Genomic DNA, 23,093 nt, shown 5'->3' with positions numbered 1-23,093 from the left:
GACGGGTGATAGTTTTCCAGATCACGACATGCCAGAATGGGAAATGCATTCCACAGCAATACAGACGATAGTAGGGATAAATTATGAACCAAAAGTAGCCTGAAACGGTCTCGAACTGGAGCACAATAATACACGTCCGAACTTGACGGCGGAAAGAAAACAATTTAACAATGGAGTCGGCGCCCGTCCGTATTATCACCAACCGGAGGAGTCTCTTTACCTTGTGACTTGAAAGACTTCTTTGAAGCAAAACAACTTGCACACATTCGGACCCAACACTAGATAGCAGGAGTATGCAAAGCATGGAGAACATTTGCATCGTAATGATTTTGATGTGTAGTGTATGCAATATTCTAGACCAAAGTGTGCAAATGTTAAGGGCTATCAACAAACCTCAGCCAGACAAAGGAATGGAGCAAGAAGGAAAAAAGGGAAGGTAGGAGAGGATGGAAAAGGAGAGACAGCGTGAAAGAGGGCAAGAATGAGATTAAGAATGAAAAAGTGAACACAACAGCGAAGGAGAATGAGTGACAGCAATCTAGAGAGCAAGAGAGTAAGTCAATGAGACTGAGAAGGAGTGCGAGTGAGATGAAACTAACAAATGAGTCAGACAATGTAAGATGTATATTAATGGTGGTCATCGCCATACCTACCCCTGAACAAGCAGAAGGCTGACCACGCACAGCTCATGACCCAAGAGTTCTGGCCCGGCTTCTCCCTCTTCCACCATTGACAAAAGGAGGTTTGCACACTCAAGGACTTCATGGTGGGGTTCATGGCTGGAGCCTCGCTCCTGAGGACACGACTGCTGATGCAGGTATATGAAGGCCTGGAGAAAGCACTTCAAGAACTCAGATCCTCTTTCTTGTAGCAAAACATGGGCTAGATCTTTCTGTACGTAAGATGAAAGGAAAAAATGGAGGTTAAGCTGCAGATTGGGAGTAGTGTTCACAGGTGCATCATCAACACTCATTATTGTCTATCTTAAAGAGGAACTCAAGGCTGAAAATGTTTATTTATATTCCCTTCCATTACCACTATGACACTTTTCAGGTCTTCCCTAAGACAGCCCAAGACACTTTGTCCGCTTACAGGGGACTCAGAACCTGACCACTGTTTCCCACTGGTGGCCTCATTGTCACTCATCTGCTTGCATATTATTTGATGGCTTGGGTAGCTTAACTTCCCCGTAGTGAATTGTTCCCTCCCCTGGAGCAGGGACATATAACTGTGTCCTTACACTGCTGTTTTTTTGGGTGCTACTTTTTCTTTTTAGTTAAGTACTCTACAAGAGTACAATTTCCAACTGTCTCTCTTGTGTGCTTCTCTGTACTCCAGCTCAGTGTTGGTCTATCTCACTTTGTGCTTCTCTGACCCCCCCATCTCCCACTTTCCTCTCAATTTGAAATACCTCCCGATTTCACGAATGCAATCTGAAAATTGTTTATTTAGGTCTGACTTGATAGTACAGTTCTATCCAGGCCTTATGTGATCAAAGAGTTTCAGAAGTATTGCTTAGGCCCCAGCTAAGTTGTTCTTCAGTACAGCATTTGATTAGACAGACGTTGTGTGCTTCCACTGAAAAAGAGTGCATGCCAATAATAAAGGCTATAGGCCTGATCTGATTATTATGAAAAGTTACATTAGAGGCAGCGGGCTTGACTGATTTATTGTGAAAAGCATGCGTTAAAATCAGTAGACATTGGATGGAGAGTTGTTACTGCTCTGTATTAAAGCCTGCACAGAGGTATTGATTTACATAGAATCTCAGAGATTACTGTCGTAGGCAAGGCGTTTGGCATTGATTACCTCCACTAATGAACTGTGGGGATGAAGATTTACACTGTGGTGATCCTTAAGCCCTCTTAGCATTGCCAGCTGTAATACTGCGTATATTTGCAGTAACTGTATACATGATGGTTAGCTTGTAGTAAAGCTTGCATTCAACACAGTAGGCAGAGTTGGTTATGGTAACAAACCAACAATAAAGGCTATCGGCCTGACTGGTACACTCTGAAAAGTTATGTTAGATGCCACAGGTCTGATCTGTGTAGTATGACAAATGATTAGGAGAACAGTTGGCCCGGCTACTTATTGTGAAAGCATTTGTTAAAGCCAAGGCCTTTAACAGTGGTTTGTTATTACACTGTACTACCGGCTGTACACAGGTATTTTGTAACATGAAATCTCCCAGAGTAGCATAGTAGGCAGGGTTTTCTGTGTTGGTCCCCCCATGGTGACACCTTGGAGATAGAAGAATTTCACTCTCATAACCCTTGTTGGCCCCTTTTCAACAGAGTTTTTTTTTTATTGTTTACCAACTGTTATTTGGTACATATTTGTAATTTTATAACTGTGCACCTGATGGTTGCAAATTCATGCACAGTTCAGTAGGTATGTCTTGGTTATGGTAAGGAGTTAATGGTAAACGGCAATTAGCCATATTGGGCCACTGGAAAAAATTAAGTCAGATTTCTTTTTTTTAAAACAGATCTTTATTAATTTTTACTATAATGCAACGCATATACATCTTTTAAAATCAGGTATGCCGGAGGAAACAAGAGGAAAAAGGTCCAGGAATTGACAGGCCGCTTTCCCCATCAGTCCCTGTCTACTGCAGGTAGACTCACATAAGAACTTCGTGAGAACATCAGCAAGTGTTGTGCAAGTGTCCAATCCGACCCTGTGATCCCAGTCATCTAGGTCGGGTGAATCCCCAGTAGTACTGAGGCAGGGTCAGCTGGCATAGGATATTCTAAGGTAGCTTTGATATGGCCTACGATTTCTTTCCAGAACGTTTGGATGAGCGCGCTCTACGACAACATGTGATTGAAAGTGTCAATCTCTTTGTTACATCGCCAGCAGAGGTTGGAGGCTGTGGGATACATGCCCTGGAGCCTGGTGGAGGTGAGGTGCTATCAGGTCATCACCTTGTATGCCGACTTCCTTTGGAGGACACTGGTACGGTCGCCCACATGTGTTCCTAGTCTTTAGTGGATATGTCCTTCCCCAGTTCCATTTCCCATCTAATCTGATAGTTTGTAGGGTACAGGTTTAGAGTCTTGAAGGAGCAGAAGGCTTTGTATGTTAGCCCTTTAGTGCCTGGACTGCTTGTACCAGTGTCTTGAAGGGAGTCCGTTGCCTATTGGTCGCCATCTAGCTTAGCCGGTGGAGGACCCCGTGGTGGAGCTGGTAGTATGGGAGACGCAACATCTCCAGGATATGATATTCCTGCTTGCAGTGCTCAAACTATTTCACTAATTTGCTACTGAAAAGTTAACTTGCGAGTCAGAATTCTCCCTTCTCCCACCATGTGAAAGTAGCAGGGTGCAGGGCTGGAAGGAAGTCAGGGTTCTTGACAGTAGGTGTGTTGGGGGACGGGAAGGTCGTTAGTCCCTGTATGACCGCTACTTGATCCCAGATATCGAGCACCATCCAACTGCCCAGTATATGTGTAGCCAGTGTTTTTAGCTTTCCCGGGCCGTCCACTCAAACGTATCATAGGTGGGATGCTCAGTTACATTCCAAAAGATTGGCCCCCTCGTGCCTTGGTAGCATCAATATTTGTAGGAGATTTGCGAGGTTTTCTCAGCCCACAGAAATGATTATGTTAGATTTTGTAGGTTTAATCTTGTTATTATGAAAAGTTATGACAAAGCCAGGAGGCGTGACATACTTGTTGGAAAAGCAGGTATAAAGGTAATTGTTCTTTTAAGGATAGATTGTTAGCGTTGCGCAAACATCTTTTCAGGCTTAGTTGTATGCAAGGGTCTTGACACACACATATATATATGTGTATATATATATATATATATATATATATATATATATATATATATATATATATATATATATATATATATGCATGTATGTCTGTATGTAGAGGGGCTTTGGGTCAGCCCTCTGCTTGCATTGGTTTGTATGAGTAGCATTTACAATCTGCTTCCACAGCACGGGCCAATGGGTGAGTACATTTCAGCCATTGGCTCTTTTGCTCTGTTAGTGACGCCAGTTTTCTGATCACATGTACACATCCGCAGAAAAAGAGTTCACTTTAGAGCTTGGCTGGTGGGACGGATTGTTATGGTTTCGATTTTCTCCTTTCATTAGTCCCCTTCTTTTCTTTCCATGCTCTTGTTTTATTTTCAATTTTAGCAATATACTACAGCATCTCAGACAGTGGCAATGAACCTCCTGCTTGTTACCCTTTTCATCTGCAGTTAGTTGGATCCCATGTGGCGACTGCCTCTAAAGCAGATGACAATCATTAAAAGATATTGTCAGTACTGGATCCTTCATTAATTATTTCAAGATGGCCGACACGTTGGTTCCAATTGTGGCAGCCATGTTGGAACTTTAAAACAAAGATACACTTTGTACAATACCATTGTGAGATTGACATCCACTGCTATGTTTAATTTTATTTAAGTATACTTATAGGCAAGCATATGCCCGCCAAGTTCAAATGGAAGCATATTTTCTTTCTTCTACTTAAATGCTTTTAGTTTGTGTCGCAAAAATTTTTTCATTTATGTGCATGCTTTATTATGGTTGTAAATGGGTGAATGCAAGAACTAGTCCAGAGACTCAAAAATGGATACATGACGAGCGACAGAGTGCATGTATGACCGCCTATCGAGTGCCTAAACCCATGAATTACCGAAAAGACACTTTCATTTATAAGTCAAACCGATTGGGACTGCCAATGCGTATTCATCCTTGTGCAACATTACAATTCTTTCCTTTTTAATTTCGCTTTTCCTCCACTATCTATGCTTTTATTTTTTGCCTGCTCAAAGTGAATGTACCAGTAAGCAGCTGTCCCCCCGAGGCATGGCTACAGAGGAGGTATGCTATGCTTCTTATTTAGATTTATCGTGAATATCTATTTCCTTGTGAAACCAGTGTCCTGCAGCTCAAATACCCCAAATCCATAAGAGTGGCACTGCTCTGTCCTTTGTAAGGGATTTGGTTCCAAACACCATTGCAGACTGACTGCAGTTCCCACCCCCCTCCTGCAATTTTGTGGAGTGGACTACACCGGGGAAGACATATTCACTCAAAGGGGCTAACACCTACCTATGGAAGACAGACTCTATGCAGAGGTTAGTACTACTGTGACATCTCTCCCACCTCAAACGATGCAAGATGGCCCCTCCTGCCACATTGTGCAGTTGGACTACACTGGCACAGCTGTGTGCTAGAAGGCACATTCACTCCAAAGGGGCCAACAACTACTCAGAGAAGACAGACTCCATGCAGAGGTAAGTACTACTGTGACGTCACCCAACTCAAACGATGCAAGCTGGCCTCACCTGCAGTGTTTTGCTCAGAGTCCCCACCAGGGCCTCATCCATGCTCCTGCCCTGTTGCTCGGTCACCCAGGACAGGACAGACACCTGCACATCTGGCTCGCTCTCTCGTATCAGCCGGCACACCAGGTCATGTCTCGCGGTGTCACCAGAGGCTGCTGCCGCTGTGCAGAGGTAGCGGGCACACACCTGGCGGAATGCGCTATGTCCCACCTGGACAACAGGAAAGAAAAGGGCACTGGTAAAATATATGTGGTGGAAACTTTGTGGGACTTGTTCATTACTGAAAGATACAAAGTCAAACATCATATGGGTATTGAAGGGACAGAAACAGACTGGTCTGTCAATAAATAATGGCATTTACAGACAAGCAAATGGTTCTGGAGTGTAGCAAGGACTGGTGAAAAGCCAATGAAATGTCAGGCTGGGCCAGAACCTCGACTGCAATGTCTTACGTGACCCAGCTAATCGACAAAAGCAGAATTCAGTGCTGAGGCGCGAAGCTAATTATTCCTATATCATGCCAGATTTAAACATTATGACTAGAAGGGTGGGGGAGGTGTTCATGAGAGGAAGGAGTGCACAAAACCATCTCCGGAGGAGTTTGCACACTGCTCTTTGCAAAGGTGTTCAAATTACAATGAAGGAGAGGCACTTTTTTAACATCTCTAACAATGTGACGTGCATGTATGTCATTTAGGTGTCGCCAGGGGTCACAGCTGCGAGCCCTGGCTTGTGCTTGCGAGCCCTGGCACTGCATATGCACCCCCTGGCCTCAGAGGTGGCAAACTCAGTGCCAAAAACATAGGGGCAGCTGGGGCTCCACTCTCTTTATTTTATGTAATAGTAAAAAAAAAAAAAAAAATTACACCAATAGTGAATAAATAAAATATTTTATTCACTAATAGTGAATAGAGTACAATGAGCTGGAATATGTCCTTCCATGGCAGGTGAGGTAAGTAATAAATACTTTTAAATGTATGTTGTGTGCGTGCTTGTGGCTGAGAGTGTGCTTATGTATGTGTGTGAATTAGTGTGTATGTGTAAGTGTGGGAACGTGGAGGTCAAAGGGCGTGTGATGTCACTTCCGCTACCCCAGGCATTTTAGTGAATTGACATCCATGGCGACGAGGTCTCAACATTGTAAGCAGCGGTCTAGCTTTACCTGCGCAAGTGCAGACAACCCTACAACTGTGTTCCTGTTTAACCCCTTGGCTGCGGCGGTAATTCTGCCGCAGCGCTAGGCGGGGGGGGAGTGGGGCCACGCAGCCCCGCCATGCTCGTGACAGAACCACTCTGTCACGAGCCGCAGTGGCGCTGTGCTTGTGACGGAATGGTTCCGATACGGCCCGCCCGCCTAATAGAATGATCAGCGCAGGCGCAGAATCAGCGCCGCGCAGGCGCGACGGCCGGGCCATGACGGAACCATTCCGTCACCAGCACAGCACCTCCGTGGCTCGTGACGGAATGGTTCCGTCATGAGCATGCAAGGGGTTAATGTTGAATCTAGGCAATTCATGGGGTCCTCAAACATGGTTTTTGCACTGTCCAAGTGGGTTCATTGGGTACTTGTCAAGCGAGAGACGAGTCTCTAAATCAAAATCCTGTTGGGTGGAGCTGTTTGCTACAACTAGCAGCAAGAGGGCTTTGAAATATAATGTGTGCAGTCTATAAAGGACATACAACATAACTACACTTCACAGAGCAGCATGGTGGTGATGCACCTCACCTGGAGTTCCAAGGGACAGCGGCTCAGCTCAGCACTTAGAGACTCTTCGACCCTCTGTCTGAAAGCTGGTGAGAAGATGCTCCCGAGCAGCGAGATGACACAGAGGTAGGCTGAGCGAATCAGAGGGCATCGTTGGGCCGGTGTGAGCAACCAGAAGCAGCTCTCCAGTCCGTGAGCCAATGAGAGCATGGTGTCCGCTGGCAGGCTGGAAACGAAGCACGGCAAAAGGTCAGAGCTGAAATTGCCACAACCCTCAAAGTATGCATCAGAAACAAGAGAGCTGGAGAGAACTAAAAGTTTCTGCATATCTACATATATCTGCAATGACACTCACACTCAAACAATATTAATGACATTTTTCACTCAAGCGTCTAAATTGTAGCAAAAATTCTCACAAGGTACCACCAGAAAAGGCTCTATGAACAAAAGTGATTTTTTTTTTAAAGATGTGCAGAAGGGATAAGAAAATGTTAACTGCTACAGTGGAGAACAGTCCTCATAATGCATATTTCTATGAAAGCCTGGAAGTGAAACAGTGTGAAAGGCTTTTTGACAAACAAACAGAAGAGGACAATAAAGATGGAGCGCCTTCTGGGTCCAAGCATGTGGTGGCCATCTTCATGTGGTGGCCATCTTGATGTGGCAGCCATCTTGTAATGGGAATCTTCCCACTAACGCATACTTGCCAACACTACTGATTTAGGCCATGTGTGCCTCTTTGAAGACCTCAGGCTTCAAAGAGGCGCACACACAGGACAGCACATGTGTCTTCAGACTCAGTTAGTTGGGGACAATGCAGGAGTGGTGCCTTTTACCTTGAAATTCTCATTTGCTCCCTCCCACAGGCACTCTTCCCTACTTCAACCCTCCCTTCTACCTCCACAATCACATGAACTCTATCATCTACTCATTCAATCGACTGCGTAACCTTCCGATCACTCTTGAAGGTGCCCCTATGCTGGCTATTATGGGAATCCCTGTTACAGTTTCAGACACACAACTCTCACTCACTCTCCGCTAGCAGCGTGAACTGCTCAAATCCTAGAGCAAAACAGGTATGCGTCAGCGCCAGAGCCTAGAACAAACGGTGTACTCCAAGGAGTTCTAGACGTACCCCTGAATCCAATAAATGACTTCATCTAATACAGTCCTCATCAAGCCAAGAGCCCAGGGGCTCTACTAGAGGAGGAAGCCTAGAGGGAGGGCCTACATCATGGAAGCCAAACCCATGCCACCCCAAGCTGCCCCCTTCAGCATCCTGAGAAGCACTGCTCCTTGAACGGGGCCACCGCCACACTCCATAAAGTCAGAATCCCAAAGACAAGGGGGTCTGACCCCTCTTATTACTCTTTTGAGCTTGTGGGAACTATAGATAAATCATCACTCAGAACAAGGTTGCTGCTTAAGATCTAAGCGGAGACACTGCCTGGGTATCAACCTCTTCTTCTCCTGGGCCTAGTATCCCTCGAACAGGGAACCTTTATTGTTTAAATCACTGACTAACAAGTGCACACTTGAAAGCTGCACAGGCATGTCAATGTGGAATGAGAGTGCTGTCACAACATCTGCTAACCTACTTGTGGTGTGACAGAGAACAAAGAAATGACAAATAGCAAACAGCTGAATGAGTTCTATTTATTATTATTTTTTAATTATGTCTGAGAAATGCATTCAATGGGAGTTCTAATCTCTAAATCTGATTTCTTTGTTCCCAGCTAACTAAGTCACCAAACATGGCAGTGTATTTAGAAAACTTCCATGCTTCAGAAACTATTCGCCTAAGACTGACAACTGCTATTTCTTTATTCAGAACTATCTTCAAAAATACTGAAAACCTGAACATTCTAACTGCAATCAGATCAACCTTGCAGGAATCCATTTAAAAATGTTGTCTTCTAGAGACAGAATGAGTTTTATAACAGAACAAAACAGGTTTTCTAAAAACTGTTCCTTGGAAAGTACATAATTAAATATTTTCTCTTCCCTACAACCAAACCGTCCAATTGAGTATTTCAATTCCAGTCATTCTTAAAACACAGGTAACAGGAAATAGGCACAGATAATGCCATCTTGGGGTTCTGTTGACATCTAGCGATCACTCAGTCTTCAGTTCCATGGCTTTTCATGTCAACAGAACCTGTTGATGGCAGTAAAAAACAAGTAACTTACCTCTCGTAGAGACTATCTAATCGCAGATTCCTCGCCCTTTGAATGTTCCTCATGCATCAGACTGGATCGGTACATTTTCGAGCAGTAGCTCCTCTGCGTGCCGAGAGGTCCAGCCATGCAGTTCAGCACTGATGCCATTCAGCTCCAGAAATAACATGCATTCCCCATGTTGGCGCCACACCTGCACGCTGACATCAATTGATTTTGAGTCTGTCTGAGCATAACAAATTGACTTTGACCAGTGTGCAGATTCCTAGACTTGGGACCTTATTAGTGAAAGAGTCCAGTTTACAGAATGCTGATGATGGGTGGGCTAATGACGATTCTGCTGTTAGATAGAGTCTCTATGGGAAACAGAGTTACCCAAGTAACCTGTTCTTCTGATGGAACGGCAGATTCCTCACCTTTAGAATAGATACCAGAGCAGTACTATTAGGAGGTGGGTCTGTGATGGGTTCAAACTGAAAGGTCCTGCAGGGTTGAATGGACGCAATGCTCATCTCAGAGCACCTGGCTGTCCGGACGGCAGTGCTTTGTGAACATATGGACTGATGCCCACATTGCTGCCTGGTTGATGTCCAAGACAGAAACTCTGCATGCCAATGCAGTGGTAGCAGCTGTGGCCCTGGTTGAATTAGCGTGCATTCCTTCTGAAGGCTGCTTTTTAGCCAATGCTTAGCTGATTTTGATGTAGAGCACGATACAGCAGTAGGTGGTGCTTTCCTATATGTTTTAGCCTTTTTTCATTCCAGCGCACTCCTTAAAGAGCAGATTGTCCGCCTGGTGTTCTCTGGTAGGATCAATGTAACATATCAGGACTCTTTTGTGGTCCAAGTGATGGACTCTGTCAACCGCATTGGAGCATGGAATGGAAGGAGGGTGATGGTTTGACGGCATGGAATGGCGTCACAACATCCAGCAAGAAGGATACAGCAATCCGTAGAACCAGTTTGGCTGGGAAGAAGGTGGTGTACAGCGGATTAACACAGAGCCTAGAACAAACTGTGTACCAAAGTAGAGGGTGCCCACGAAAATGGGAAAAGATCTGGGGAGCTTGGGTGGCCTACAGGGGAGATTTTTCAGGTGCTTGAAGGGAGCCTTTCATCAGGGTGCAAATGGTCTCAGGTCATCCATGGTCACGTTGGCAAGTCAAGATTTTGGGTTACTATACGTCGTGAATGATGATGTATTCTGTATGTGCTGCTCCACTGCTGAGTATATTGTACGATCTCTATGGAAGCATGTTGTTTATGGTCAATAAAAAGAATAAAAAATGTTAAAAAAATACAGAGCCTAAATCTTACTCACACGCCGCACCTATGTGCGGTGATGGTGATGAGAAACACCGTCTTAAGGATGTGAAGCCACAAAGGAGAGCCGTAAAGCAGCTCAAAGGGGTGCACATCAAATAAGAAAGGACCAAGTTTAGGTCCCACTGGGACATGACAAAAGGAGAGGGAGAAACAGGTGTTGCAGACCTTTAAAAACCTATCACAACTGGTGATTTAAATAATGAGGGCTGGTTCCCCTTTAACTGTGCTCATAACAACGCCTTCCTGGGCGAGGTACAAAACAAACAACATCACGTCCAGATAACTTAGCCTGCAGGTGGTCAAACTGCCATGCACTGCATCAACCCACAAACTGTCCCAACGATGGCTGTATACAGTTTTTGTGAGGCACGCCCGACTTAGAAGAAGACATCAACCACCTCCTAAGGAAGGTTAAAGGTGGTCAGCTGTCACCACTCAGTATCCAAGCATGAAGCTGGAGAGCGCGAAGGCCCAGCTGCAGAAACCAGGCCGGCCCCTTTGCTTAACAGCAGGTTCTCTGGAACGGCAGCCTGATCTGAGGACAGATGCTCACACCCAGGAGTTCTAGATACCATATTCTCTGAGCCTAATCTGAGGCCATGAGGATGACTTGGCCCTGGTCGCTCCTGATCTACTTTAGAACTTGGAATGGAAGAGGTATTGGCAGAAAAGCATACAGGAGTCCAGAGTTCCAACCTATGTAGAACACGTCTCCATACGAGAGATGCTTTGGAAACTCCAGTGCACAGAACCGCTGACTTTGCACATTCTCTATGGTGGCGAATAGATCAAGAAAAGGTCCTCCCCATGTGCCAAAACAATCAGCGCCATTCCTTTGAGAAATTGCCACTGATGATCCACCAGACTTCGATGTCTGAGTTCCTCTGTCCTGGCATTAAAAGATCTGCATGCTGGCTCACCACCAGGAAAATTCCATGATGATCCAGCAATTTCCAGAGGCCTAGTGCCTCTTGGCAGAGGGCCCAGGACTCCACTCCAACCGGTTAGTTGCAATACCACATGGTGGTGGTGTTGTCTGTGAGCACCTGTGCCAGCCTCTCCTAATTAGGTTGAAGGAAGGTTTTCAATGCCAAGTGGATGGCCCACAACTTCAGAAGGTTTGTACAGAGCCAGGAATCCATCAGAGATGTCGGATCTCTTTCTCTCCCAGGTGGCCGCCCCAGATCAGAAGTTGACGCATTGGTCACCACTATCAGCTCTGGGCAGGGTACAGCGAGGGGTCCGTCGCTGACCCAATCGCGGTCTAGCAACCACCATTACAGCTCTGTTGCAGTCTCCTTTGGATGTGGTTGAAGAGGTCCCCTCGATGTTCAGCCCTCTGAGAATTCAGATTCCACTGCAGAGCCCGCATATGCCACCTGGCGTGTTTGACCAGCAGAATGCAGGAGGCCATCAGACCCAGCAGGCTCAGAGCCGACCTCACTGAAATCCAGTAGAGCCTGAAAGATCTGGATCACAGCTTTAATATCTTGGTCTCTCCTTTCTGGGGGAAAGGCACAAAACCAAATAATGCCCAAAATAGCTCCAATAAAGTGGAGCGTCTGAGTGGAGTGGGGTGTGAATTCAGTATGTTGATAGTGAACCCCAAAGATGACCGGTGGTTCGCCATTGTCTGAAGGTGGTTGACGACTGCCTGGGGCAAGCCTGCTTTCAACAGCCAGTCGCTGAGGTAGAGGACTGGGACTCATGCCCACTGAAGGTGTGCTGCCACCACCACCACCAACACCCAAGGGGCACTGGTCAGAGAAAATGGGGGGGGGGGGCATTTTCGTGTCCTGCCACGAACTGAAAGTAGCACCAATGGGTCTGCAGGACGAGTATATAGAAACAGGGGTTCCGTAGATCCAACACCACCATCCAGTCCCCAAGGTCAAGGACAGACAAGACCTGGCCTAGGGTGAGCACTTTAAATTTGTCCTTCTGGAAGAAGGAGTGGAGAGGGAAAGGTCTAAAATAGGCAAAGGCCACTGTCCTTTTTTGCACCAGGAATTGGTGGGAATAACAACCATGTACTATTTCAAGCACAGGCACCCTCTCAATTGCTTCTTTGGCCAAAAGGGCTTGCGCTACCTGCTGTAAAACAGAAAGGTGGTTCCCCGTCAGTCTCTGGGTGGACAGTGGAAGGTGCAGCGGTGAAAAAAATAAAGGAAAGGTTCCTAAACAGGTGAGTCCCGTCAAACAGCAGGTCCACAAGGGAGAGAGATGGATATCACCTGAAAAACCAGTGGACCTCAGCCAGGTTTGGCCCATGACCCCCAACAAAGTGTCTGTAAGGGCTTCATTGAATTGTAAGATAAACTCAGTACGTCTGCTCCAGCTAAAGACCTCTGTAAGCCCATTGATCTTAACCTCTAAGGTGGGGAGCTAGAGGTCAAGGATTTTGGCTTCCCCATGCATAACTATGGCATAGGAAGCACTTTCCTCAGTGGCAGGACCAGGAGAAGAGACAAGACTGGACTCAGGGGCGGTATCTAGACCACTACCCTCCTGCAGGACATCATACCAATTTTCCTAGTGATAAGGCTGGCCAATCTCATCACCCACATTGTAATCGTTATCCGAAACAGTGCTGAACAAGGAATGCAGGGTGTGCATTTGTCAGTGTGGAGGCAGAGCAAATGGAGGAATGGGAGTCTCAACCCTGGCTTGAAGAAACTTCAATTGAGGTTGAACTGGTGCTGACTAGATGTCAATTAGGAACTTTTCTTACAGCGTCGATGTGCCAGGCTCTGGCGTGGACCATGGCGCTGGAGGTGGAGTCAAGAGGGGAAATGGAGGCGACCCTGGTATGGGCTCGGATGGTCCAGTTGGTGTCGAGGGTGTACGTGCCGGAGGTAACCCAGGTTGAGAACTTCTTGACTTAATGGGGCCCACTGGCATGCCAGAGTCAGTAGGTAAGGAGCCAAAGAGTTGGAGCATGGTCTTGTGGAATTCTTCCATCTGCTGGCCTTGGAAACACGGGCTGTGCCGGAACAAGTTGCAGGATCGGCGCAGAAGATGAACAACTCTGGGAACAAGATTGAGAGGTATAGTGCCACCCCTATGCCTTCTCAGGGGTGTGTTAGTGGCAGGAAGGGGTCAAGTCCCACTTAGGTGACTTGTCTTCCTTCTATGTCTTACCTGAAGATTTGGATTGAGAGGAGGACTGACCCCTGAAACTACTCTGGTGACCTCTAGATTTCGAACGGGACCACACTTTCGACTTGGACCGATCTCATTGCAGTCTCTTCTAGTGCTTGGCGATGTAGAGTTTCACCTTGCGATCCCGTATGGACTTTGGGTTAACTGGTGCATAGTAACTGCAAGCCTTATAGTCGTGGCTCTACCCAAGGCACCACAGGCAAATTTTGTCAGGATCTGTCACAGACATTTGTCGGCGACAGTCCTTACAGGGCTTAAAACCTGTTGTTTTGGGAGGTGACATGTCCCTTGCACACCGTAAAACAATTTTGTGATTGAGGTAAACGTCTCAAAGAGACAAGAGGTAGCTCCCGATATGCATCTGGAGGCATAGAAAGAAAGGAACTGATCTTGCATGTGGGAGGGGCACCTGTATAGGGTTCGCATATCATTTCTGGAAAATAATAGCAGCAGGGCAGACACACAGGGCACCACCTACCGATGCGCAGAGGTATTGCTGAAAATGTCCTGATCCAGTCGGACGCCTAGGGAATATTCAAAAGGTGAGGAATCTGTAGCTAGAAGTCTCAGAAACATAAATCAGATCGGGTAAAAATGGAAGGAGAAGGGTGGCACAAATTCCTCAAGCCACAAGGAGGACTTCTGTCCTAAAAGGAGGGGAATGACAAACGTTGATACAAAATGTTGTGGGTAGGTTGCAAGAGAAGAGAGTGGGTGAGGCATGATCTGATACCGGTGCAGGACCATTTTGAAGGTGAAGATGTCAGAGGCAGTACTGTATAAGGTAGCAGATTTAAGTATGGCGACAAGCTCGGCCCGAGTTTTGGAGGGGAAAACGACCAATGTGATTTGGGCCGATTACTGAGGCTTGGGTAAGAGTATAGGAATATGGATGGAGATGTAAAACGCAAGCCTGGGGCTAAAAGGGTAGACTGAGTTATTGTGCAGTGAGGACAGTATTTATTGATTTGAGATTTTCAGCAGAGTGGATCAATTTCATCAATGTCAGAGCACTTTACACTGGAGTACCTATTGGGAGAAAGGCAATGTAAGATAGAATACAGGTTTGTAAAAACAGTCACACTGTAGTGTGGATTTTGAAAATAAATGTGGAAATATTACTTATCCCATACAAATGCTTAAATGGTAGTGAAGCAAAAATCATATGCGTCCATGTTCAAAAGTGGATACAAGGTTCTCAAACAGATGACTAAATGTGACAGAGAATGAAGCACCGAGCCATAAGCACGCAGGGAGCAGGTATTTTCTGAGAGTGCTGGAATAACAAGGATATCTTGGCAGTGACATAGGAGGTATTTCAATCCTCTCTAGAACGTAGCGTACAAATGGGTCTCCTTAAGGCTTTGGGTGTTGCTCCACACATTGATAGTTCCCGAAATGTTTCTCAATACAGGGATTTCAACTAAAGACCATATATATATATATTTTTTTTACTTCAGAGTTTTATATAGCGCCAACTTGACCTGAAGGAATTGGGTATCAGAGCGCTTTACATAGCACCAGTTGCGTTACATGAGGACACATTCATTTTTGTTAGGCACAGGGAGATTAAGTGATTTGCCCAGAATCACAGGATGTTTAGAGTCATTGCCGATACTCCTACCCAGTTCCCCAGATTCGAGGTCGAGAGCCCTAGCCGATAGGCCAACTCCTCTCCCCCATTTCTTCCGAGAGTTCCTGTTTTCTTTTAGGATAGTATTGGCAAGCCTTTGGAGACGCACTGAAAGTAAGATATTAAGGACCTGATTTAGATGTTTGCGGACTTCCCACTGGGCCACCGCTGTGTCAGTCTGAGGAAGATCGCCAAGACGTTTGCTGTTCCACCCACCAGATTACACCAGTAATCTAGGGCCGTTGGTGAGGCGGCGAAAAGTGTGGCTCATAAGAGACCCTAAAAAGCACCCTGCTACCGTGACAGCGCCTCCAGCATATCTGGGCACAGTGTGGCATGCACCATGTAGTGCATGCCACTCAGTGCACGCACAAGTGTGCACTTTTGGGAAGACACTTCATATGCACTCCCATGGGCAGATGTGTCCGGGGACCATGTTGGGTCCTTTTACATGTCTTTACACCAAGCATTTCATGGCGGGGTCCCAGTCATGAAATGATTGGAGGAAAGGCAGGTTGGATTCGCAATTCCTACCTGCTTTTCATGTAACCGCAGGATCCTGGTAGCAGTGGCGGCCACACCGTCACCATCATGATCATGCGGGAGGTCCAACGTGATGTCAGCGGTGGGACCGCAAACCACCGGTACGGCGGTCCCAGGACCACCAGCATGTAAATAAGGTCCTGATTCTCAGAAGCAAGGTCATTTAGCAGCGTTCTGAAGGCTGTCGGTATGACATTCAGGAAGTCAGCAGGGTGTTTCAGGCTATCCAAAGGGCATTATGGGCAGTTGGGAGGACCTTCATGTGAGGTGGGTTGAGAGAATACTCAGGAGGATATTCCAGGATAGCTTCAGGTCATCAAGGCGATCTGCTGTCCTGGATTTTCTACATCTACAAACACAGGTGCACATTTGCAGCATAATGAACTTGATGGTGGAGGTCATCTGGACTCAGCCAGAAGGAGAGCAAAGGGTGAAGGCAAGTGTTTGCAGGTGCTCAGAAGTATTGGTGTAAACAAGCTTCACTTGCTGTGGTAACAAGCATTTGCAATGCAATGGTCTCGGCATCATTAAAGGTAGAGCTATTGGCATTCTCATGACATTTTTTTTTTCTTTAATCATAAATAAATGGCATTGTCATTTACATTGCCAATACACAGCATTCTGCACTCAACAGCACACACCACTCTGCACCTGCACTCACTGCTCTGCGCACTCACTCTGCACTCACTACTCTGCACTCACTACTCTGCACTCTGTACTCACTACTCTGCACTCACTACTCTGCACTCACTACTCTGCACTCACTACTCTGCACTCACTACTCTGCACTCACTACTCTGCACTCACTACTCTGCATTCTGCACACTCACTCTGCACTCACTACTCTGCACTCACTACTCTGCACTCACTACTCTGCATTCTGCACACTCACTCTGCACTCACTACTCTGCACTCACTACTCTGCACTCTTTACTCACTACTCTGCACTCTGCACTCACTACTCTGCACTTTGCACACTCACTCTGCACTCACTACTCTGCACTCTGCACTCACTACTCTGCACTCACTACTCTGCACTCTTTACTCACTACTCTGCACTCTGCACTCACTACTCTGCACTTTGCACACTCACTCTGCACTCACTACTCTGCACTCTGCACTCACTACTCTGCAATCACTACTCTGCACTCACTACTCGGCACTCTGCACTCACTACAGAGTGCTGGGAGTGGGAGGGAAGGGTGGGGGGAGTTTGGTTTCAAGTAGTTGGAATAAATGATGAAATCAAAACGTAATGTTACTAGACGCTTCTACACATGTAGTAACTGTGTGTACAACTCAAAACGCTTGCATTGTGTTTTTTGTTAGTATATTCTGTAAAGTACACAATGATATTGCTAATAAAAAGATTGTCAAATAAAAATATGAGTGTATATATATTCCCTACTTTGATATCCTATTACCTTATCTCTTTTCGTCCTTCAGTCACTTGTTTATTGTTTTCTTATTATTATATTTTATCTTGCGATCTCTTTCTTCTGTAATACACGCCCTTCTTCTGTGCAATTCATTCTTCGTTATGTTCTCCTTTGTCACCTGTACTGCCTACCTTTCGACCATTGTAGGTTTTAACTGGCTACGTCGTTTGGTTTTATTAATTTCCTTTTTAGCTTTACTCTCCTTATTTATTTATTTATTGTTTGCTCCTTTCTTTCTGAAATCTGTTCATTGCAGCATCCTTCTCTCTTACGTCTCTACATTTCTCCTTTATCACCTTAATTGATTATTCTGTGTTTAACGTCTCATACTATTGTCATATTGTTTTTATTCTGCCTTCCTGGCATTACTTGTACATCTTAATTGTTTACTTGTTTCGGTTTTATTCATTCTTTTCATTTCAATCTCCTTATTTGTTAATTTGGCTCATTTACTTTCTGAAATCTGTTCATTCCCGCATCCTGCTCACCTATTCCCCGCCCCTACATTTCTCATTTGTTTCCAATCCTCCCGGTTTCCTCCTTAATTTCTTCATTCCGCACGCTCTCCGTTCTGTCATCCTCCCGCCCGCCCATTCTCCTCTCCGACTTTGCCTTTTTTCCGTCTGTCCTGCCTTCTTGCCTTCATGCTCCCTCTTTGCTTCCCTTACGCCCCCATCTCCTTCTATCAGTTCCCGTACTCCTTCTTCTCTCCCTCTAATCGTCTCGTTCCCTCTCCTTCCAATTAAAAAAAAAAAACTCCTGCATTAGGTCCATCTGACAGTAGCGTGGTTCGAGTATCAGATTGAATTAGGGAGGGGATGAGGTTCCTTACATGCGAGATTGAAAGCAAGATGTGCCTTCAAAAGGAGTTAATTGCCAGTGCAGTGGCAGAGAGAGACGCCCATCCTACCTGTCTGCTGCAAAATACAGCCGCAAAACATGGTCGGTCTAAAGAGGGGCTCAGAGGTCCAGGAAAGAACATTTCTAACAAAAGTCCAGAATTCAGTATCCGTTTCGTTCTTTAAATGAAAAAGAGGGAGGAGAACGATTCAGGAAGGAACAGATATAATATCTATATTAATATGCGAGTGTTTACGTGAAATGCTTATATTAGCTGTAATCGTGTGTGGATAACACGTGCGCGCAGTGTACCAGTTTATCTCCCAAATTACGCCACTTGTGTAAATAACATTATTATGGTCGGAATATACATACTACGAGCTCACGTGCACTTTCGAGGGGGGTGGAGTAACTCCCACTGCCCCCGGAATTCCGCCGCGGCCGCACCGGAAGTCAGGCAAGGTCGCCTGTGACGGGGGCGGAGCCGCGTCCGGACCGGAAGAGGAGGCAGGCGGAGGAAATGCGTCGAGCGGCCCGGGGCTCCTGCGAGCGTGGAGAGCCCCGGGGCCGACAACAGGACGATGCACACATGTTGCGGGGCTCCCTTGACCAAGAGGGAGTCCCGGGAAAGGAGCTACCACCTGCCCGTGCGGAGAGCGGAGTCCCCCAGATTGCGACAGTAAGTTAAAGGGGGAGGGGGAGGGCCGGTGCACTTGTGTGTGTGTGTGTGTGTGTGTGCGTGCGCGCGCGCGTGTGTGTGTGTGTATGAGTGAGTGGGGGGGTTCTGTATGTATGTGCGTGCGCTCCTGTGTGTGTTTCTATCTCTGCGCATGCGTGTGTCGTGTGGGATACTTATGCGCGTGCCAGTTTAGCATCGCCTGCGCGCGGCCAGGAGTGTCTCCTGGGGAGCACACTCGCTGACAAAAGATCTCGGCGGAGACGCGCTTCCGCGCGGCTAGCCAAGACCTAAAAAACGAAATTATTTTGATTGCATTTAATCAAACATTGTGGGTCCATAAAAGAAGTGGGGGCGATATTAAAACAAGCATTTGAAAAGAGTTATTTGGAATGATTAACAAAATGTTTCACTTTTTAAATGTGTATTTTACTGAGGATTCCCAGTCTGGCATTGAGAGAAGTTTGGCAGTATATACAATGCTGGGGAACTTGAACTTACTGGTACATCCAGTCTGTCTTCCTCCAGTCCAATAAGCAGCTCATCTGCAGAAGTACTTCAACAGAATTAATGACAGCTTCCTTCTAAGCTACAAAAGGGCAGATTCATGCAGCACTCTCATTCTTGACCTATTGTACAAAGATCACACTGCCACAAGCGAGACTTCTTGAGCTTTTAAGATGCTTCTCTTTCTGTAGGAATTCAGAACACATCAAAGTAGACTCCTCTCTGAAGTACATTACTGCAGTTGGAAAGTTGTTTTTTTTGTGCAGATTGATATAGGTCAAACATGGCCGGAAGGTATTGGAGTGCTTTACATGAGCACCAGTTACGTTATACAAAGACACATTCATTTGTGGTAGGCAAGGGGACATTAGGTGATTTGCCCAGAATCACAGGGTAATGAGCCGACGCAGAGACTCAAACCTGATTCCCCAGCTCCAAAGTCGGCAGCTCTGGCCCTAAGGTTAAAGTTGGACCTTTAGGATGCAAACTTTTAGCCCTTTCCTTTTGCAAATCTGACTACTCACTATCCAGTGCTTGAAGCAGTTTCTGACAATATCAGCACTAACAAAACATGCATTATATACTATGTCCAGCCGACCCGGTTACGGATATGGGGATTCCTCACATCATAAGAAGCTCCCCTTCCGAACAACAACAAAATAGGAGGAGCTCCAGAGCAAAGTCAACATTAAAGGAGAACCAAAGAAACTGAATTAAAACCTCACGACAAAGGAATGGAAGAGGAAGAAGCCAAGACACATGGAAGCCGAGGACAAGAAGAAGGACCATAGACACAGGTAGGTCCTGACCACAGCACAAAAGATAAGGAGGGAGGAATAACAGAGTACCTCCTGCATAGCAGGGAGCGGAACTCACCTTACAAGGCTCAACTCTGAAGAGCACCGTAATCGTGAGCAGAGAGGACAAGCCACAGTAGTAAACAGAGTTTCGAACATCAGAAGCGGTACAGCAGAAGTTCTCATCAGAGACCTCCGAAGAGAGGGATCACAGGACCTGAAGTTAAAGCAGTGCTAAAAAGCGCATCTAATGGCCAATGTCACATGTTGCGCGGAGGCTTGCAAGTGCATGGTAACCTCTCCACACACTTCATGGTCTGCTCTGCAAGTGAACTCTGCAGCTCACTGGCACAGGTTTTGTGAAGGCAGGGGATTTTAGCAGTAGCTGATACAATTTTCATTGGTTGTCATGAAATTGGAGTTCGCATTGCATGAAAACTATGTAGACTCAGCAGTGCTGGTGGTTCCAGGACTGGTCCAAATGGGGGTAAAGGCACTAGATATGCCACATAGGAGGCACCGCCCAAGCACCTTCATGAATAGCCCAGTCACTTCCCTCTCACTAGACAGCAACTTTACTCCTGCACAAATAGTACAAATTCGTTCTCCCCATACCTGCTTTGAGCCAGGGCCTGTGTCAGCAGTGCCTGTATCTGTAGCAAACGTCCGTGCAAAGCATTGTGGGCAGTACAACCTGCCTCACAAGGTAATTCTCCAACCAGTCGCAGCAAGAGGGTCCCGTATCCAGTCACAGGCACCGCAGGCACCAAGGCCTGAGCTGCCATCACACGCACAGCGAAGATGGGGTCTCCTGCCAGCTGTACCAGGGGCTCCACAAAACAGGACGAGGAACTGGAAGAAAAAACAAAAAAGTGATTATTGAGAATAACTGCAACGCTGTTGTAGACCAACTGTGAAATAAACTTCTCCATAAGAGACATATGGCACAAATTTCATTATAGCTGTAATAACAAATTATTGTTGCAGTCAAATGAATCCCATTATAAACCTATGATAATTCTTCTTTTTTTGTGAATTATATGGTCTCAAAAACCTGATGTAAATTGATCTGCTTCATCAAGTCCACACCATATGCTACAAATAAATCCATACTACTCGAGCAAGTGAACCGACAAAAGGCAAGTGACAGCAATGCAGGCATTCATCGTTTACATGGAAAAGGTTCAACAAATGTGTCTTTCGTGCAAGCGTAATCTGTACAAGCACCCACTGTGTGTATATCTTAGCCAGCAGACTGCTCCTAAGAAAAGTGAAAGCAATATCAATTTACAGGCAAAGCCAATAGGTTTTTCATTTCTTGGTTTACCAAATTTGGACAGTTGGGTGAGCTGTCCAGGATTTGGACTAGTCACCTATAGCTCAAATGACATATCAGTGGCGAGGGTTTAAGTTACTGAGCCCTTTTGTCAGCCATGTCCACTGTAAATTATTTGTCACCAGAGTTGTGCTTGCAGGCTTCATTCAAATGATTTATTATTGCAAACGTTACAAGAACAGTCAGAAAGGCAATAATCAGTGTATTTGTGGGGCTCAAGTTTGGGTTCCCGATCCGTGCACTTAACCTTCTAGAGCGTGCTACAGAGCAGTTGCCACTTGACCCTCTGCGGTCCCCAAAACCTTCGCAAATATTTTAGGGGCACCCTATGGCTTTGTGTATCACTTTCTCAGCTCTTTAGACCCCACATCATGATAGTAGGTGTTGTGTGCGCATGTACCTCTGCACGGAAGCACTGCTCCATATTTCCACTATTCCCAACTGGACTGGCATTTCTACATCTATGCCTGTGTTCGGTTTCTTTCCCTCTCCCCATTCCAGTATATTTGTACTTGCGAGAAGCACCATAAAGTGTGCAGGAAAGTGCCACGCTGCTGGCATCCCTGGAGGCACTTTCTTTCTCTAGTCCTACCAAACTTTGCTAATTGTTCTCAAGTGTAGTATATTAAATGCAAAAATTGTGATCTGGCCAATCCAAATCCTCCCCACATTGCAAATGTCCATGGGTACATTCAAGCCTCATCCCATTCTTCCTCATCTATCTCTCAATGTCCCTTTTCCACTTAGCTTTCACAAGTGGAAGAGGTAGCTGCGTATTGCTGGTGAGTGTTGGGTATGTTAGAAGTATTGCTTGATTTACTAATGGCATTGCCAACCATATACGCTCTAATGCAGATTGTTGTTTAATGGCTCCTAACAGTGTTGTTTATCTCTATAATGTGAGTTTGATTTGGAGGTTTCGATAACACTGCGGGCTTGGAAGGTCATACTCCTGCTGGAGATCTTTAAATGCTTTCAGACCATCCGGCTTCCAGGCATTCCTTGGTTGTGAGATACTAATAGCGTCCCATGTACTGTGCCCCTCTATGGCAGGTATAGGCGGTAGAGGTGTTACCAGTAGCAAGGTGTCCCCCATTCCATTTGACATTGTGCCCCTCTCCATATTTGCATTACTGTTTTCAATTATGCTGTCCGCCTAAGGGATCGTGTATGGAGTATTCTGAAGCACATACAGGAACTTAGGGAGAGTTATAGGATAATAAAGAACACCCAAACATATCACATCAAACAGGAGCTTCCTCCAATGCGATTCATCAGTTTTACAGGTTTTCATAGGGCTTGTTCCTTTGAGTCGTAGGAAGGTACGCTTCTCGCTTGTTATCTGTATGTCTAGATATCAAAAGCCATCTCTAGCAATTTATAAGGGTCATCTTATATCCTACCCGGAATGTCAATTTGTATGGGGAGTAGTAAGGGTTTAGAGAAGCCATATACAGGAAGCAATAGTTTACGTATCTACTTTTTCCTAATACTCCGGACATGGTAATACCATTCTAGACTTTGACTCTGTTGAATTTCGCTTCTATCTGACGGTACACCAACCTTCCAGCCATTCCAAACTGTGCCCTATATTAGTAAATGCAGTGATTTTCGCAATGCCTCCTAGTTTCGCAGGG

At 45.8% G+C, this 23,093-nt stretch overlaps 1 protein-coding gene across 1 annotated transcript in view; it reads right to left on the bottom strand.

The window, feature by feature from the left end:
• The window catches only part of LOC147678984 (tRNA (32-2'-O)-methyltransferase regulator THADA-like), a 291,162-nt gene that overhangs the window by 39,764 nt on the left and 228,305 nt on the right, over window positions 1-23,093 (bottom strand). The window contains exons 24-27 of the mRNA XM_086942707.1: window positions 20,736-20,972; window positions 7,042-7,246; window positions 5,316-5,525; window positions 654-892 (exon numbers count right to left, since the gene is read on the bottom strand). Coding sequence (XP_086798833.1) covers window positions 654-892; window positions 5,316-5,525; window positions 7,042-7,246; window positions 20,736-20,972 — 891 coding nt within the window. The remainder of the gene's footprint in view (window positions 1-653; window positions 893-5,315; window positions 5,526-7,041; window positions 7,247-20,735; window positions 20,973-23,093) is intronic.

The sequence above is a fragment of the Lissotriton vulgaris genome, chromosome 11, assembly GCF_964263255.1.
Source record: "Lissotriton vulgaris chromosome 11, aLisVul1.2, whole genome shotgun sequence".
Classification (NCBI taxonomy): domain Eukaryota; kingdom Metazoa; phylum Chordata; class Amphibia; order Caudata; family Salamandridae; genus Lissotriton; species Lissotriton vulgaris.
This window is presented reverse-complemented; position numbering and strand designations above follow the sequence as displayed.